At 42.7% G+C, this 17,589-nt stretch overlaps 3 protein-coding genes across 4 annotated transcripts in view; 1 reads left to right on the top strand and 2 right to left on the bottom strand.

Moving 5' to 3' along the window:
• Positions 1-1,807, top strand: part of LOC9643487 (nitrate regulatory gene2 protein) — a 3,054-nt gene extending 1,247 nt beyond the window's left edge. Inside the window, exons 2-5 of the mRNA XM_002963638.2 lie at positions 8-352; positions 401-576; positions 648-871; positions 930-1,807. Coding sequence (XP_002963684.2) covers positions 8-352; positions 401-576; positions 648-871; positions 930-1,695 — 1,511 coding nt within the window. The 3' untranslated portion in view covers positions 1,696-1,807. The remainder of the gene's footprint in view (positions 1-7; positions 353-400; positions 577-647; positions 872-929) is intronic.
• A 10,022-nt stretch (positions 1,808-11,829) lies between these two features.
• LOC112343140 (pentatricopeptide repeat-containing protein At4g39530-like) lies at positions 11,830-14,933 on the bottom strand. 2 transcript variants are annotated; one of them, XM_024666141.1, is made up of 3 exons: positions 14,902-14,933; positions 14,765-14,850; positions 11,831-14,717 (listed from the first exon to the last, which is right to left on the bottom strand). In XM_024666141.1, the coding sequence occupies exon 3, from the start codon at positions 14,665-14,667 to the stop codon at positions 11,863-11,865; it is 2,805 nt and encodes a 934-aa protein (XP_024521909.1). In that variant the 5' UTR covers positions 14,668-14,717; positions 14,765-14,850; positions 14,902-14,933; the 3' UTR covers positions 11,831-11,862. The 2 variants fall into 2 exon arrangements, with proteins under 2 accessions (XP_024521915.1, XP_024521909.1); XM_024666147.1 differs by lacking the exon at positions 14,902-14,933 and having other exon boundaries at positions 11,830-14,729; positions 14,807-14,818.
• A 17-nt stretch (positions 14,934-14,950) lies between these two features.
• LOC9655213 (DNA-directed RNA polymerase I subunit 2) overlaps positions 14,951-17,589 on the bottom strand; it is a 5,528-nt gene continuing 2,889 nt past the window's right edge. Inside the window, exons 19-30 of the mRNA XM_024668460.1 lie at positions 17,537-17,589; positions 17,336-17,485; positions 17,123-17,290; positions 16,998-17,072; positions 16,838-16,941; positions 16,708-16,783; positions 16,518-16,646; positions 16,331-16,471; positions 16,068-16,280; positions 15,738-16,019; positions 15,293-15,686; positions 14,951-15,232 (exon numbers count right to left, since the gene is read on the bottom strand). Coding sequence (XP_024524228.1) covers positions 15,300-15,686; positions 15,738-16,019; positions 16,068-16,280; positions 16,331-16,471; positions 16,518-16,646; positions 16,708-16,783; positions 16,838-16,941; positions 16,998-17,072; positions 17,123-17,290; positions 17,336-17,485; positions 17,537-17,589 — 1,778 coding nt within the window. The 3' untranslated portion in view covers positions 14,951-15,232; positions 15,293-15,299. The remainder of the gene's footprint in view (positions 15,233-15,292; positions 15,687-15,737; positions 16,020-16,067; positions 16,281-16,330; positions 16,472-16,517; positions 16,647-16,707; positions 16,784-16,837; positions 16,942-16,997; positions 17,073-17,122; positions 17,291-17,335; positions 17,486-17,536) is intronic.

Here is a 17,589-nt window from a genome sequence, read left to right as displayed (position 1 = left end):
GCTGGAGGAGAGGAGGAGGAGAAGAATGTCGCTGGCGCTCCCGCGGCGCCCAGGATCGAGGAGATTTTCGAGCCGGAAGATGATGACGCGTCGACCAGTGGTTCCTCCAGCGATGGCGCCAGCAGCAGGAGCGGCGGCGGCGGTGATGCCGGTGACGGCGACGGGGAAGTCCAAGAGAAAGAGAATGCGGCCGCGGGAGAATCAATTGGATCGACCGAGAAGAGTGAGACGCCAGCTCCAGTGGAGCTTGTGGATGTGCTCCGGGAGCTGGAAGAACAGTTTCTCCGGGCTTCCGAGGCTGGAAAGCCAGTAGTGAGAATGCTGGAGGCGGGCAAAGTCCAGCTCGAGAAAGGTAAGGAACTATGGTTTCATGGAAGAACAGGCTGATGATCGTCCGCAGGCTTCTCGGATCATTCTTCCCGGTTGCTGAGCGCTCTTTCGCTCGGGCATTGGTCGCCGAGATCTCTGAGCTCGCCCAGTGGATTTGACATTGAGGCTGGTGGCATGTCCGGGAGTCACGCTGGAACTTTGGATCGACTTTACGCATGGGAGAAGAAATTGTATGAAGAGGTCAAGGTAGTACTTCTACTTCCGGGTTCTTCGATCTGGAACTAAGCTCTTATTCTCTGTGCTTTTCTTCTTCTCAGGCCTGGGAGGCTGTCAATACGGAGCTGGAACGAAAGCGCAGGCTTCTTCGCAACTTGGACGCTAGAGGGGCGAAGCCCGACGTCATAGACAAGACGAGAGCGAGTATGAAGGCCTTGGAGACTGAGATAACTGTGGCGGTCCACGCGATGGAAGCTTCGTCGGCCAATATCCAGAAGATCACGGACGAAGAAATGCTTCCGCAACTTTTGGAGCTCTTGGAAGGGTACTTGCTTTTAGTTTTTCTTTCTTCACGTCGACTTGTTGTTTGGATTCCGTCACAGGCTTGCCGTCATGTGGAAGAACATGCACGAGTGTCACCAGCAGCAACTTCGCGTTGTCATGCACCTCAAACTCCCGCGGGAGTCGTCCTTGGAAGCGATCAGCGTGTCTCACCGGAACACCACCGCGCAGCTGGAGCTGGCGCTCACGGCCTGGCAGACGGGCCTGGGCAGCTTCATCGCCACGCAAAAGGACTACGTGCGGAGCCTCAGCGGCTGGATCAAGTCGAGCCTGCCGCCGGACTCACATCCGAAGAAGTCCGGGAAGAAGGCGGCGGTGGTGCCAAAGATCCGACACATGAGCGATAAGTGGGCCGAGGCGCTGGAGAAGCTGCCGCTCCAGGCGGTGAGCAGCAGGATGAAGCAGCTGTCGGAGACGCTGCGCGAGATTGGGACGAAGCAGGCGGAGGAGATCCGACTCCAGCGCCGGACCGAGGCGCTGTCCAAGGAGCTCAGCAAGAAGATGATATCGCTCAAGAGCTTGGAGAAAAAGCAGCAGCAGCAGCAGCAGCAGCAGATGGATGGCAGCGTGGGGAAGAAGAAGAGCTCGGTCGACAAGCTCGGGGAGAGAGTGGAGATTGAGAAGCAGCGGTTCCGGGGAGCGATCCAGGACACGAGGTCGTTCACGCTGTGTGGACTTCAAAGCAGTCTCCCTCCTCTCTTCCAGGAGCTCCAGAGTTTCACGGAGAAGTGCATGGAAATCCACACGGCCCTCTATGAGGAGGTTAACTCTTACACGGCTGGAGTCACTGTGGATCACTCCCGGTAGACTAAGGAAGAAACACCATTTGTGTAGCTTAAACCAACACAGCAAAAAATTGTAAACGTTAAGCTATCTTTTGTTCTTGGATAGAGATCTTGTGCAAGAAATTATTTTGGAACACATTAGTCTCTCTCGCCACAAAACTAGGAAAAGGCAGTTTTGACAAAACAAGGTACTTTGCGTAATACTTCTCTCACCAAACTCCAATAAAATAATTTTATATATTATTATTAGTAGTATTTTTAAAGCAGAAAATTTTATTTTCACTTAGGATTTTAACATATTTTTCAGTGGATTTTGAGCTAGTAAAACTCCATTAAAACTCTTGAAGGTAGTATATCAAGGAAGTAAGCTTGCATTTGTGGCATTTTTAAAAAAATTGTTTTCAGGGTTGAAATGAAATCTAAGTTCAGTAGAATAAAAATTTATAAGGTCTTTGTTGATGTTTGATCTTTATAACTTCAAAATCTTAGTCTTTATAACATTATTGGATATAACAATTCCATGGCAAGTGGCTACCTCTAGCAATTAAAAGTTTTGATGTTATCACTGCTTGTATCAAGTTTTGAAGTTTATGAAGTTTATGTAGAATGGCATCTCTATCATTTATTAAGCTGTTAGTGATGAGACATAACATAAGTAGTAAAGAATGTTTCTAGAGATTGTATGGATTTCTAAATTGTGTTAGAGTATAGTAGATTTGATGGAAGGGAGTGGAAGAATTATAAGAATACATTTAGCATATATATAATAGTGGATAATTATGATTTTAATAACATGCTATGTAGCACTTTAGAAAGATGTGAGGTTTTCTCAAGCATATAGTGTAAATCTTGAATCTTTATCCAATGGTGTAGAGTATTGAGAGGACTAACATGATATATTACATTTGCCACCTACTAATTTAACATTGATACTCTAAAAATCCAAAAAAATCTACATCAAACCAAATGTAGTGAGTTTTTTCAAATATTCTTGCGTTACTACTGGTTGGTGTTACTTTATTAATCTCTACTCAGCTAGTTAAGAAATTAATTTTCAAGTGTGCACTTGACCAAAACAGTATAAGGATAAAATTCTTAAGTGAATGTTAAAAACTCCTGCAATATTAAGTTTAGTCCCTTAATATTTACTAAGTGACAACTTACCATGTTTGCCCAGACAACTTCATTATCATGCTCTATATGTTAGTCTTGTTTTGGTGAAACATATATATATATATATATATTCCCTAAGGTATTAATACAAAAATTGAGCATGCCTCCTCCAATGGAACTACCTAACGAAACTCTCCCTCTTCATACATGCAGGCCTAAACCTATAATAGAAGCAATTGTAGTCTCTTTCTCTATACCATATCTAAATCTACATCTCCTCTTTGCATGGACTTTAGAATCAACATTAGGGGGCACCATCTCTAGTGGATCCCCTTCTCACCGACTACACTAAAATACATAAGCCATGCCTTTTGCCACTCCTCTAATTTCGATAGCTTCCTCTTGTCTTGAGGATGATATAGTGTAGTTTGTACTACTACTAGCATGAGTCTCCACCATCACAACAAACACTCTAGTATGTGATCTTTTGAAGTGAGAATGATTACGTGCTTTCTATATGGTTTAAACCTTTGTAAATACTAACACACTTTATCTCTCTCCCCTTAAAATTATTTGATGAGAAAGCTTTATTCCCATATATCCCTAAAGGTTTAAAAAATCTATAGTGACAATATATTTAAATTTGCGTGATTCTGCAGCCACGGGACCAATTAATAAATGGACAAGTGCAATGTTGGCAGCAGCAATTGGAGAGAGCATGTCGCTCAACCTCAAAGCACAAGGTACAGCTTCATGTGCCCTTGGCAGCCTGTTTCAAGGGGGATGTGTGTTGCATCCACCGCCACTGATGGTCACAAACAGCTGACAATGTAAACAATATCGCCACCATACCTTTTTACGGAAGTTGCTATCCGCATTCCAATGCACGCCTATCAATGCTCTGTGCTCTTTATCTTGGCAATAACAAATCATATCCATTACCCTCAACCCTCTCTTTTGCCCTCTTAAAGATATTAATATCCTCATTGACTATTAATTAATAACCCCTACTGAGCCAAAAGGAACTAATAATTCCATTTCCACACTAAATGTACCAATCTTTTCATTGTATCCAAATCTTAATGGATTAAATTATTCCATATAAGGCAACTAGTCATCCGTTCGTACCATAATCTCATCAATGGATGCCCTATAAAACAAAGGATGTAGTCATGTACAATTTTAATTTTAGGGGTAAAAATATATCTTACTCAATAGTATATTATTTTTAAATAGCCACTAATTAATGGGAATAAAACTTATGTCATTTGCACATAGAAAGTGATTAATTTTTCCTCTATACTTTAATCATTTAACCATACCTTTGACCACTTGGAAGAGTGTTACTCATAACCTCTATAAATTTTATTCCTGACTTAGGGACTTGATAACCCTGTGAATAGCCTTTATGCCACTTTACTTTTGCATTTTGTCCAAGTTCTCCACGTGTTTGATCTTGATATAAACACTCAAAGGTATCATTAACATGTCAATTCATTATGTTACGTGACCATGCCTTTGATCACTATGCAAAAGGATTACTCCTCTTCTGTTTTATAGTCTAGGACTTTGGGATGACATTTCGAAACACTATAGCCCTATACAAACTTTATGGGTACTCTCCCCACCTTCTACCTTTATGTGCTTTAGCTATACTAGGTAACACTTGAATTGGGAGCATTGACCATTCGATCTAGAGTTGGTTCTTGAACATTTTACCAAGTTACCCCATTTATTTGTTCATGTTCACTCTAGCATGAGACTCTTTAGTGGTTATATTATCACCCACCACATGGGTATAATCCTAGGTCACATTGGCCTTTTCTTGGCCAAATTAATTCCAATGGAGTTTAACCCTCACACTCTCCCTACTATACTTTTGAAACCCCTTGCAACCCCCCCCTAAACATTGATTATTCAATCTTTCGGGGAGAGCTAAAGCCAACTCTTGAATACTTCACTAAGTTATCTTATTTGTCTATTTGTGTTCACTCTAGCCTTGGACTCTTCAATAGTACCCACCACATGGGTATAACTTTCTTGGGTCACACTAATCTTTCCTAGCCAAATTAGTTCTATTGGAGTCGAACCCCTATACTCTCCCTATTATACTTTTGGAACTTTTTACAATCGACCCTGCCCCCCTTTTAGGGACAATTGCTTTGGGCTTTCACCACTCAGACTCATACTCAGATTTGGACTTGGATTCAAACTTAGACTTATACTTAGATTTGGACTCGGACTTAGACTCGGTCTCAATTTTGGTCTTGGTCTTGGACTTTGTCTCAGTCTCGGTCTCGGTCTCAATCTCAGACTAGTTTGGACTCAACCTCAAGCTCCATCTCAAACTCTATCTCAAACTTCTTTTTAGACTCTTTTTTGGACTCCTTCTCAGATTCCATCTTGAACTCCATCTCAGTCTCCATCTTGAACTCCTTCTCAAACTCCTTCTTGGACTCTTTCTTAGCACTTCCATATGTTATGACACTTGTCATGTGTCAATCCTTCTTGTGTCCCTTTCTAGAGACTCATTCATTGATCACTTTGTGCTTATTTCTTAAGCACTTTCATTTAGAGTTTCACTCCTACTTTCAACTTTTCAAATTGAAACTTTTGGTCCAAATGTGTTATGCTCATTGGATTTTTGCTTCGACCACTACTATATGGCACACTTTTGGCTCCACTTTGGGACTTACGGATTTATGTCTCACACATATATAATACACCTATCTCTCTCCTTTTAATCCAACTGAAAAAAGAGCAATTATTTAATTAGAAAGCCCTTAGTAGTTATTTTATCCCTATATATCCCTCAAGGTTTCAAAGATCCATGGTAATAATATATCCAAATTTCATCTCATGATCACATGCACTAAACAACTAAAGAGAATATCTCCAAAAATAATCCATTAGGGTTCAAATATAAAGAGAAAGGGCCCATAAACATATAAGCTTATGAATTTGGACTTCCCGGGAGGTCACCCAATTCAGTACTATTCAAACCCAAGGACGCTTAACCCCAAATATCCCAAAACCCTTAATCGATTGGAAAAGGGGGTGCACTCTTGTTCATGGGCCCTTTCCTTCTATATTTGAACCCCATGGATCGTCTCTCAAGTCGTTCCCTTTGGTTGCTTACAATCCACCACGCTTCCCTGCAAGTTCACGCCCTCGTGAACGGAAGCTGAGAGCCGCAGCTCTCCCGAGAGCCCCGCTCTCTTGACACCCTACCCCTCGGGTCGAGCCCAGCGAGAGCAAACTGGACCAGCCAGATGTCAATCAACATGTGGTGTGAATCCCTTAGCCAACCAACAGAGTCGGACCCGAGACAGCTCTGATACCAAATGTAAGCTCCTGAATTTGGACTTCCCGGGAGGTCACCCAGCCCAATACTATTCAAACCCAAGGACGCTTAACCCCAAATATGCCAAAACCCTTAACTGATTGGAAAAGGGGGTGCACTCTTGTTCATGGGCCCTTTCCCTCTATATTTGAACCCCATGGATCGTCTCTCAAGTCGTTCCTTTTGGTTGCTTACAAAACAAAAGTGCATTTTTTTTTAATTATTTAAGGGTCTTGAGATATTTAGGGATAAGTTTAAATAGTACTTGCTAGTACTATGCTGGATGACTTCCCAAAAAATCCATATTTAAGAGTTTACATCTCCAGAAGTGTCCAAGTGAACATAAATCCCCCATCTATGTCATCTCCTACATTTGATATACCTCTAAGTTGGACCTATAGCAAGGCCTTTATCCCCCTTAAACCAGTGTAAGACATCTCTACTATAAGCCTCAAAATCCTATGTGACTTTAAGTTCCTTTCTTGCTTTAAGGATTTGTTGCCAAACTTGCTTCGCTATATCACATTTCGATAGTGCATGTATGACCATCTCTATCTTGCCACACTTCTTGCATCTCCAACTTGCATCCTCTTGGAATCACTAGCCCACCGGAAGACTATTGTTGGCCACCAACCAAGACATGATCTTCATTTTCTCTTGCATAGAAAGCTTTTAGAATTCCACCATGTTGTCCACCACATGCTTTATATTGATTCCTTGTTCAATCCACTTCCACCATAACTTCAGGATCTCTTCCCTCTCCTCTTCTCTAGACATGAGCAAACCATTATATCCTTCATTGACTTTGTATGAAAAGAGGCCATTCACCCTTTATTACCATGTTGTGGGGTTTTAGTCTAGATCCTCCAGTAGCTATTGCTGCCACTATATTAACAGCCTAATGCCTTCTAGAAGGCCTTTTGATTCCACCATATTGAGTTGTTTGAGAGCTTGATATAACACATGTATCCTTCCTCTAACTTTGTCATCCATGACCTATGGCATCGCTTGTGCTTTTCCCAATGGGAGGAGGGTGTCCCACTAGAAAGGGATTGTTCCCTGGCAAAATAATAAACCATACCTCCACATCTCCTTCTGACCAAGCTGGAGTGGGGGCTATGAACACTTGGGTCTAAGTGCTTTATACCCTACTCCTCCCACTTTGAATCCCTCTACATTATGGAGGCAATGTCTCGGCCATCCATACCCTCCTTTTATACTGTTCACTGCATAAAGAAGCTCTAGAATGTCTAGCTGGAGGTTCTGCCTCTTCCACAGGCTGAAAATCTATAATTGCCTCACCATCTTTCATGTGTCTCTGATTCTTTAGGGTTCATAAGCTACTAGAGTGGAGTTTCCTCTAGATTGTGCAATGGACCTCTCTACCTAACATATTGTCCTCATCTCTAAACAATGAATTGAAGAAAAGGGGTTGGTTCAACTAGTCTTCTACTTGACTTAGCACCACATGTCATAACAAGAACACTCTCCACAACTTATGAATGCTTTGTATGAGATTTTATCCTTTAGCCGTTCGTCCTTCCACTAATGGGTTCGCATCCTATACCTAAGTTGTATTATGCTTGGAGTAAATCACCAATAAACTCTGCCAAAATATGAGTCCTCAAGGTTGCTTACTTGGCTAAAGGCTCATAAGGATGATCTTATACCTCATTGCCATTGCCATTTCACTTGGGTCAATGATGCCCAATCCTCCTAAAACATGTGGTTGCACTGTAGATTACCATGCCACCTTGGCCATAGTGCACCTTGTAACCAAGGCACCTTGCCATATGTGAAGTCTTATTCTAGTTCCATTAGCTATTTATAAAATGAAATGTAGAAAATGTCTTAAACTATTCTTGTGTCCAGATTCATAATCTAATAATATTCTATATTTAATAAGTTTTCAAATTTATCGCAAAAACTAACTCCTAAGACTGGGATGAAACCCCAAAATGTGCTTTCATATAAAGGGTTCTAAAAATATAGTAGATAGGTATGGCCAACTAATGTAACACAATGTCTAGTTCTTTGTTAAGTATGTTCTTATTCTGCACTTAGTTTGGGTATAAGCCCAAACTCTATTTTACATGTTAGTCTTGGTGTTGCAATTCTAAAAACTCTAAAACTATTTTAGTGTTGCTCCATACTCTTGTTCTTTCATTCTTTAGTTATACATTCAGGAGTTTAATCTTGTTCATTTGCTCCTTGGTTGTATATTTAGGAGTTTTGCTCCATTCTTTTGTTCACTCACTCAAGGCCTTGAAATTCAAGTCTGATTTGGCACATGTGTCCAAGAGTAAGGTTCCTATATTTTAATTAACATGATAATCACACTTCACATCAACAAGAGAGGAGAGGATGAGCACAACTTCTATAAATTCACAACCATAATAGATGTATTGATCTAAAAATGATATAACAGTAGGCTAAAGTTATAGCATCTAAAGTCTCTTGTGACACATTCTTGGTGGAGATTGAGAGACTATGGCAAAGAGGATAGATAGCTTGGAACTAGCTCCCACAATAGAGATGATCTATTGAGTTCCATTCCATATTTAGTTTTTGTTCTAAAATTTTAGAAAATTTCTAGCTTACCTTATGTGCTTTGGAATGGAGGCAGCTTTGAAGCCTTCAAGGGCTTGAAATCCTTTTCCAGAATTCTCTATTGCCAAAACTAGATGCACTACTCACAATTCACTCAAGCCCCCCATGGTCAAGTATGTCACCACTATGGCATTCATATATTTGCATATCTGGTCACATCAATCTCTAATGAAGAAATACTAATATAATCATTTTTAATGCAATCAATTATTTAATGAAATCACAACTTTGCTTATCTAATAAAAGTGAGTCTATCCATCCATGGAGCCCTATTTTCAAGGGAGATGCTCCTCTTTGTCCTCATCAAGTACCTCTTGGAGATACTACTGGAGAGCAATCAAAGTGGCTTGCCAGTATGCATATTGAAGAAGAAAATGCTATTTTATAAATTAGCATTGTGAGTTGGAAGCCCATATTGGAAATAATGAAGTAACAACTATAGTAGGAATTCTATATAAAACCATGTTACAATCATTTTGTACTGAAAGTACTGATGGTTTTACACAATTATTCTCTATACAATTTGTCCTTGATCTCCAAAGTGTAAGGGTATTAAACATAATAGCCAAATCCCCATCCATTTGTAATAAAAGATTACAGTTTCTTCTCCATGTGCTCCAAGTATTTGAAGCCCATAATGGAGTATTATCCCCTTTATATAAAACAAGATTACAATCTTCTTGCATTGTTAGTTTTATTAAGCTATTAGGAGAGAATAAAGAATTCCCAAAATAGAGAATATTATGTGATGGCCATGAAAATAATGTTGTAAAAACTACAGATTTAGAACATTCATTTTCGTCAAATGGATTATCATCTATATTTTTCTTTTGTTTTCTATTAGTACTGATGGTTGAACGATTATAAAATGGATTTGGGTTGATATTATACTCTAATACATAATTATTTGAGGCACCCCTAAAATCACCTGGACAATCTCTTCGTAAAAAGCTTAAAACTTCATAAAGAATACTTCTAAATCCCACTCTTAAATTTCCACCAATTACAGTATTACCTCTTAATGGATTTATAGAACAACGTGTTCCTTGACCATTATTAAGAACTTCAAATGTAATTGAAGCTCTATATTCATTTGAAGTAAGTAGTGGAGCTATTCCAGAATATGCCAGTCCAGTCTCATACCTATCTGTTGAATGAAACATTGCATTAGTCATATTAATAATAGTATCAACTAAATGTATTAAATCAGCTAGTGTTATAAAATTATTTCTTCTAGGTTCGTATGATGTGGATCTTCCAGCATATGAAAAAGTATATGTGAAATATAAAAAAATTAATAATTTTAAGATTTTAATATTTATAACATTCATTTTAGATAGAGCTAGAAACTACAGTTAAATAAATTTATTATACATACAAATAAAAATAATAGCTGAAGCCGTTTATATTAGACTCCAAATCTTGAATTTTAAGAATAAAACAAAATAGAGAAAATTTTAACTAAAACAAAATTATTCTAATTTTTGTTTATTATAAAATTATTGACAATATTCTTAAAATTATTATTATTTTTAAATAAAAAATAGAAACATTAATCTAGTATATTTAATATTTTTTATACATATTTTTCATTTATATAAATAATTTATGATGATAATAGTAGGTTAATTAATGTAGGTTGTTAATTCATAAGAACACATCTATGATGATGAAAAATTTGTGAAAGTTCAAAACCAATTTAATTTAATTTCTTAAGGAGTGTCAGTATTATAGTTTGAACCTCTTTTAAATAATATTGAAACCTTGGTTTTGTAATAGAGTCTTAGACCAAAGAATATAATGTGTTTGAAGCTCTCTATATTGAGTGTTTAAAACCACTGTAATTGACGAAGGAGATTTGCAAAATAGATGTATTTTTAAAATTCATTCATAAATATCTATTATATTATATTAAGAATTTTGTAATAAAAATAAAAATATCTTCATAACTCAAAATAAAAAATAATATATGCAAAACAAATTTATTAAGTCCAGAAGAAGATGTTTAATTAGAAGATCAAGGGTTCCTAATTTGCTTCTTCTTGATTATTATATTGTAATTTTTAACTATTTGTTTCTTAAGAGAGCCTGTTATATTAAATATTAATACAAGTCAATATATGATAGTATTATAGCATTCATGTTTTTATTTTCATAGCTAGCAAATATTTAAAAAATGAAAAAATGTTTAATAATCATATTCAAAGTGTGAGATCAAGTTATAATGCCATATATTATTATTAGCATAGTGGGTTTTTGATAGCTGTCTGATTGATTTCAATTCAAATTACTCACTCCTTTATATAAATTAAGGTTTTTGGTTAATCAATTTCTATATTTCATGCACTCAATTGATTATCCTTGATAAATTTGTGGTTTTATTTTAAATCTAACTTTTGCATTATCTAAATCCCTCTTGTTTTTATAGTTTTTTCATTTCTTCCTTTTTGTTTTTCTTCTTTTTGTTTATCTTTATGGTAAAGTAGATACTCCTCCTTTGTAGCAACCTCACCAATTAAAATACAACCTTTTTAGCTTTTGTATTTTTTATGTTCCATTCAATTGAATAGCAAATATCTTTCAAGGTTTCTTTTATATAAATTTAAATAGTAAAAACTAATTAACAAGAAAAAAAATTAATTCTAGATTCTGTTAATATTTGCTGGGCAATACTAGTGTTGAGATCTTGGCTAAGGGATACTTCTGTTCACAACTGACAAAGAAAATTAATGAGTTGTTAAATGGAGGATATGTTATTACTAGGGGATTAAAATTGACATGTTGTAGTTGACTTTAGTTTACAACTTACGAAGAAATGCAAGCAAATAAAGGGAAAAATCTATCTTTGGAACCCTTCTCTACTTGATTTTCAAGTGGGATTCAGTCTATCTACAGTTGCTCAATTGGTTGGTTTACTCAGGAGACTGCAGGCCCTTCGGACCTCTAGAGATGATGCCTGGTAATTACGGAGGGCGAACTCCTGCCAGAAACTCCCAGCCCACCATTGGATCTTCTGTGATGTTTCCATGCCGCTTATCATCCCAAATATTCATCCCAAATAATTAGCCCAGAGAAGGGATTACACAGATCAAGCGCAATCCATAGTGTCGGATCAAAAATTATTTAGAATGACCACGATAAACAGCCCTGGAGGGATTCAAACGCGGCCTCTCCCACGCTTGTGTTCTCCCACTTGTGGCACGCCCCCAGCACGGTCCTCCAAGTCACGGCGCTCGCCTCGAATGGCATGCTCCTCGCCAGCCTCGCCGCCTCCTCCACCCTGTTGGCCCTGCCCAGAGCGTCCACCACGCAGTGGTAGTGTTCCACCCCAGCCTCCACCCCAAACCTCGACGCCATCCCCTCCAGCAGCCCCCGCGCCACCTCCACCGCCCCGGCATGGCTGCAAGCGCTCAGCACCGACACGAGCGTGATGCCGTCCACGCTCGCACCCTCGCGCTCCATGGCCTCGAGCAGCGCCAGAGCTCGCTTCGTGTCGCCATGGTGGCTGTAGCCGGCCATCAGCGAGTTCCAAGTCGCGGTGTCCGGCGATGGGCTCATCGCGTCGAACAGCCGTTGGGCCTCGAGCACGCTTCCACATCTGCCGTAGGCGTCGATCAGCGACGTAGCCAGGGCTCCTCCATCGCTGCTGCTGCTGGGTGATCGAGAGGACGAAGAAGACGATGATGAAAGCACGCCGGCTCTGGAGATTTCCGCGTGGATCTCCCGGACGGTCTCTAGCGCGGCCAAGCTTCCGCAGGCCTTGAGCCCCGCGAGCATCGTCCGCGCGTCCAGGAGCTCCGGGTAGCTCTCCCGCATCCATCGGTAGAGCTCCACTGCTAGCCGGGACTCGCCATTCTCCGCGTAGCCGGACACCAGCGCGTTGAGAGCCGCGATGCTGTGACGAGGCTCCATCTTGCTCGCCACCCTTCTTGCGTCCTCGAGGCTCCCACAATTTGCGTACGAGTCCACCAGCGCGCTCGCAAGGAACGCGTCTAGTGCTGTAATATCGCCCAGCTTGCTCGTAGCTTCGATTTCCATGACTCTGCGCAGTGACTCCACCTTGACAAGCCCCGTCTCGGCCTGTTTGCCTCGCTCTCTCTCGGCGAGATTAGCCACCCCACGGAGCGCTGCAATGAAGCTCCGCGAGTCCGGCTCCACGGCTCCTCCCATGCAGCGGAAGAGGTCCAGCGCGAGCTCGTCCTCTCCATTCTCCGCGAGGCCCAGCACGAGAGCGTTCCAGGACGCTGTGCTGTGCCGCTCCATCGCGTCAAAGGCCCTGCGAGCGTCCAGGACGCTCCCGCACCTCGAGTAGAGATCCACCAAGGTGTTCGCGAGGAACACGTCCGAGTTGCAGCTGCTTACTCCCGCCGCCTGCGAGTGGAGCGCCATTCCCAGCTCCAGGGACTTCACTTTCACCAACCTGTTGCCAACTCCCTGTCCCTGTTCCTTCTCTGCGATGCTGGCGCAGGCCTTCAGCGCAGCGACGAAGCTCCGGGCGTCCCGGACGCAGCCCTGCCGCTGCATTTGCTCGTGCAGCTCCAGAGCCAGATGACCATCGCCGTTCTCCGCGTAGGCGAGCATCAGAACTGTCCACGAGACAGCATCACGCTGCTGCATGGCGTCGAAGACTCTGCGAGCGTCGCCCAAGCTTCCACACTTGGCGTAGACGTCCAGGAGAGCGTTCGTCACGTAGATGTCCGTGTCAAGCCCGGCATCTCTGGCTTCTCCATGCACCCGCGTTCCCCTCTCGAGGGCCTCGGCCTTGATGATCGAGTTCGTGTCCACTTGCCGCGAGCTTTCTTTCTCGGCAAGACCACTGCAAGCTCTCAACGCGGCAACGAAGCTCCGGGAGTCCGGTGCTAAGCTTTGTTCGCGCAAACGCTCGAAGAGATCCAAGGCCAGCTCCTCTTCACCATTGTCGGCGTGTCCCAGCATCAGCGCGTTCCAGGACACCACATTGTGGCAGCGCATGCGATCGAAAACTCTGCGGGAGTCCAGCAAGCTCCCACACCTTGCGTACAGGTCGACGAGAGTGTTGTTCACGAATATATCCGTCACGCAGTGCTGAAACCGAGCCGCCTGGGAGTGAAGACCCATCCCCTCCTCCAGCGCCACCATCTTGTCGCCACTTTGATCCGCTATACTGCCGCAGGCTTGAAACGCAGCGACGAAAGTTCGAGCGTTTGGACCGCAGCCTCGATCTCCTCCTCTCAACCGAGTGAATAACTCCAGCGTCACCTGTGGCTCTCCATTCTCTGCGTATCCCAGAAGCAATGCGTTCCACACCACCACGTCGTGAGAAGGCATCCTGTCGAAGATGAGCCGAGCATCAAGCATGCTGCCGCAGTTCGCATACATGTCCACCAGGATGCTCGAAACAAACACGTCTTCGCAGCCACTTCTCGAGGCCTGCGAGTGAATCGCCATGCCTTGCTCGAGAGTCCCCAGCTTGACACGCCTGCCGCCAACTTCCAGAGGCTTTTTTTTCGCTGCGGAGCCCGTGCACGCCTTGAGAGCGGCCACAAAAGTCTGAGCATCCGCTTGCTGAGAGCTCTCGTGTTGCATGCGTCGAAACAGCTCCAACCCGGTCTCGTATTCTCCGTTGTCGGCATAGCCCAAGATCAATGAAGTCCAGGACACCGCATTCCGGGACTCCATGGCGTCGAAGATCTCTCGAGCCTCCGCCACATTCCCACACTTTGCGTACATGTTGACGAGGCTACTGGCCACGAAAATGTCGGAGTCCTTCCCGTATTTAACTGCATCTGCGTGAACTCTCCTTCCGTTTTCGATGTCGCTCGAGCTCGTCGAGGCTTTCAGCGCTGAAAGAAGAACGGGAACGCTTGGTTTCACCCGGTGGAGTGACTGTACGATGGCTTTTAAGATATCAGCTGGGCCTCGGAAGCTCTTGAACTTCCGCTGCAGCATTCAAGCACTGTCATACCTCGTCCCACCGAAGACCCAAACTCAGGAAAACCCTAGTAAAACCTCTGTAGAGTTACAGATAGCAAACATTGATCAGTACCTTTCACCTTGACATTTTTTAAAACGTACCCATGTATCAAACCTCGATTTTTCGTAACAGTGAACTATCGATTGTCGACACTGTAACTTGGAAGAGCAAATCACTGTCAAATAAAAACGGAAAAGAAAAATACATACCTCTTCCAGATAATTCCATTCGAGACACTGCATATTTTTTCGAAGAAAAAGGAAAAACGGTTCTTAGCATTTCTTCGCCTTGTCTTCTAAAGGAAGGCTCTTTGTTCCAACGCCATATATATTGACGGAAAACAAGCAAAGAAAAAGAGCCAAGCCAGCGAAGGAGCGCTTGCCTGGATAAAGGCTTGTCTTCTCGAGATGCAGTGAGGCTTGAGGATGCCCGGATGACGGCAGGGAGCGTATGTGGAGCTGGAGATGCTCTGCAAAGGGCTGGGTCCGCTCCTTCAAGGACCAAAAACCATGCTAGATCCTTTGCTCCAAGTACAGTGGTCTGATATCAATAACTCAGATCACTTCGTTTGTAAGGCAGCTTAAAAGAATTTAGACGTACCCCTTCCTTACGCTGAAGCAACTTTGAGGGTAAGCTTCACGTTCATGGCTGCCAATTCTGCTGCAAGATACCGGAAGACGAATGGCATGGCAACCTTGACGACTCCAGCATTCGACTGGCAGACTTTGCAGGTAGCCTTCTTGGGTTTGTTCCGAGCACCGACGGCGGGCTGCTTTGAGGGTACCATCAGAGTTGACAGCAGACTCCCGCAAGTGGTGCACACGTCTCCAACGTGGTAGTCGGAGGATGTGTGCAATCGATCGTGTAGTAAATACGCTGCACCGTGTGCAAGTAGCGAGTCACGCTCCATCTCTCCAAAACGTATGCCTCCACCGAGCTTGCGACCACCTACTGGCTGTCTAGTGACGGGATTGATAGCACCGAGCGAGCGGACCTGGGATAAAGACCACATTAATCCGATTTTCAGTTCTCCGAGTTGAGTTACCTGAAACTTGTCCGAAACCATATGTCGCAGTCGCTGATAATACACAACACCGATGAAGATCTCACAGGTGAGTTCCGTTCCTAGCAAACCGCTGTACATAACCTCGGTGCCATGGTAATTGAAACCGTGCTGTGCCAGCTGCTCCCCAAACTCACTAATCGCGGGATAATGCTTATCTTTACCCTTGTAGCCGCTTCCTGTTTTACCATCTTTTGCATCTAAAGCTGCTGAGCTGCTTCTAAAGGGAGTCGAATCCACGTACTCGCCTCGAAGAACGCCGGCCTAAAATAGGCATGAAGCATAAGGAGCACATCGCTAGTTCGCTAGTACCTTGGCAGCCATAGACTCCATAAGCATACCGATCGTCATACGAGACGGGAATGCGTGGGGATTGATAATAATATCGGGACGCATCCCGGTGACAGCCGAAAATGGCATGTCGATATCTGGCCACAACTGTGACAGAATTCCTTTCTGTCCATGGCGACTGCTGAACTTGTCACCAATAACCGGGTTTCGATCATGGCGGAACTTCACAGCGATCTGCAGAGAAAGCCAATTATTGGCATGCATCGAGATAAGGAGATTGTGACCTTTTGAAGTGGGTCTCTGCCATGCCCGATGGCAATGACGGAATCTATGACGACATTTTCTGCAGCTTTAAGCTTATGTAGCTTCGCATCACCAGTCATTGTATTCAAAACACTGCAATAAGGATCTCCATTATGCATAGTCTGCAGAGAAAACGATTAATAGCATTTCGAGCGGATTTAATCAGACCTGGCCAATGTGTGGAAGACCGTCCACGTCAAGAAAATTATGTATATTTCTCTTCCCAGTTGGTCTTGAAAAGAGGTTCACAATTCCATCAGATTTTTTTTGCAGCAAACTTAAATCGACATGCTCGGTCTAAAAAGAAAAAACATATCAATTTACAAAGGACAAAGCAAAAATCACTGTCAAACAGCACCTTATAGATTTGTCCATGTGCTAAACCTCTCTCCATCGATGATTTGTTCATAATCATAGCATCTTCCATGTCAAAACTACATGAAAACCACTCAAATTCAAACCTTAAAATGGATCTCAGTTAGCTTTACCCTGTGTACGCTAACACTGCAACAACAGCGTTGGTGCCAAGTGGAAATTCGTCCATGTTGTACTTTTTGTAATTAACGTTGCGCGCAACAGGAGACTGAGGGTTCTACAAGAAAAGCAAAGAATATGGCTAACACAAAGAACACTTAAATCTAGTCTTACCTGAAGATTGTACATTTTGTGATCCGTTCTAAACTTCAAAGCCTGTGAAGCAAAGCCTAGCGTTTGTTTTCCCATCTGTAGAAACTGTTAGAAAAACTAAACATTACGGTAGCGCTCGTATAAACCTGGCACTGGTACATATTTCGAGGACTTTGATTGTGATCCGACCAAGGTGTTGAGCTTGCAACCACACTCAACATAGCCGTCGGATGCAGTTCAATGTGAGTTGCTGGTGGAGCTGAAGGTGTTCGACCGCAATTTCCTCCGTCGGGGCATGCAATTTCCATGTATGCCTGCACATAGAAGCTTAAAAGTGAGCTTATAAAAAATTATAAAACCTGTTCGAAGGCAGAGATAAGTTCAATAGCTCCTGTATCAAGTTGCTTCACTGGGCGAAGAAACCGTGATGGCGTCGTGTACAGAAACAAGCCAGGGTAAGCTCCAGCATACGTGCAAGGAACATATCCAATCTCTAGATCGATAGGGACCTGCACTAACACGTTAGTTCAAGCAGAACAGCAGTAAAAAACGGTGGCAACCTGAGAACCCTTGGTCACTTTCAAACTTCGTAAGTGAGAAACGGTTTGAGGTA

The sequence above is a fragment of the Selaginella moellendorffii genome, unplaced genomic scaffold (assembly GCF_000143415.4).
Source record: "Selaginella moellendorffii unplaced genomic scaffold, v1.0 SELMOscaffold_3, whole genome shotgun sequence".
In the NCBI taxonomy this organism is placed as follows: domain Eukaryota; kingdom Viridiplantae; phylum Streptophyta; class Lycopodiopsida; order Selaginellales; family Selaginellaceae; genus Selaginella; species Selaginella moellendorffii.
This window is presented reverse-complemented; position numbering and strand designations above follow the sequence as displayed.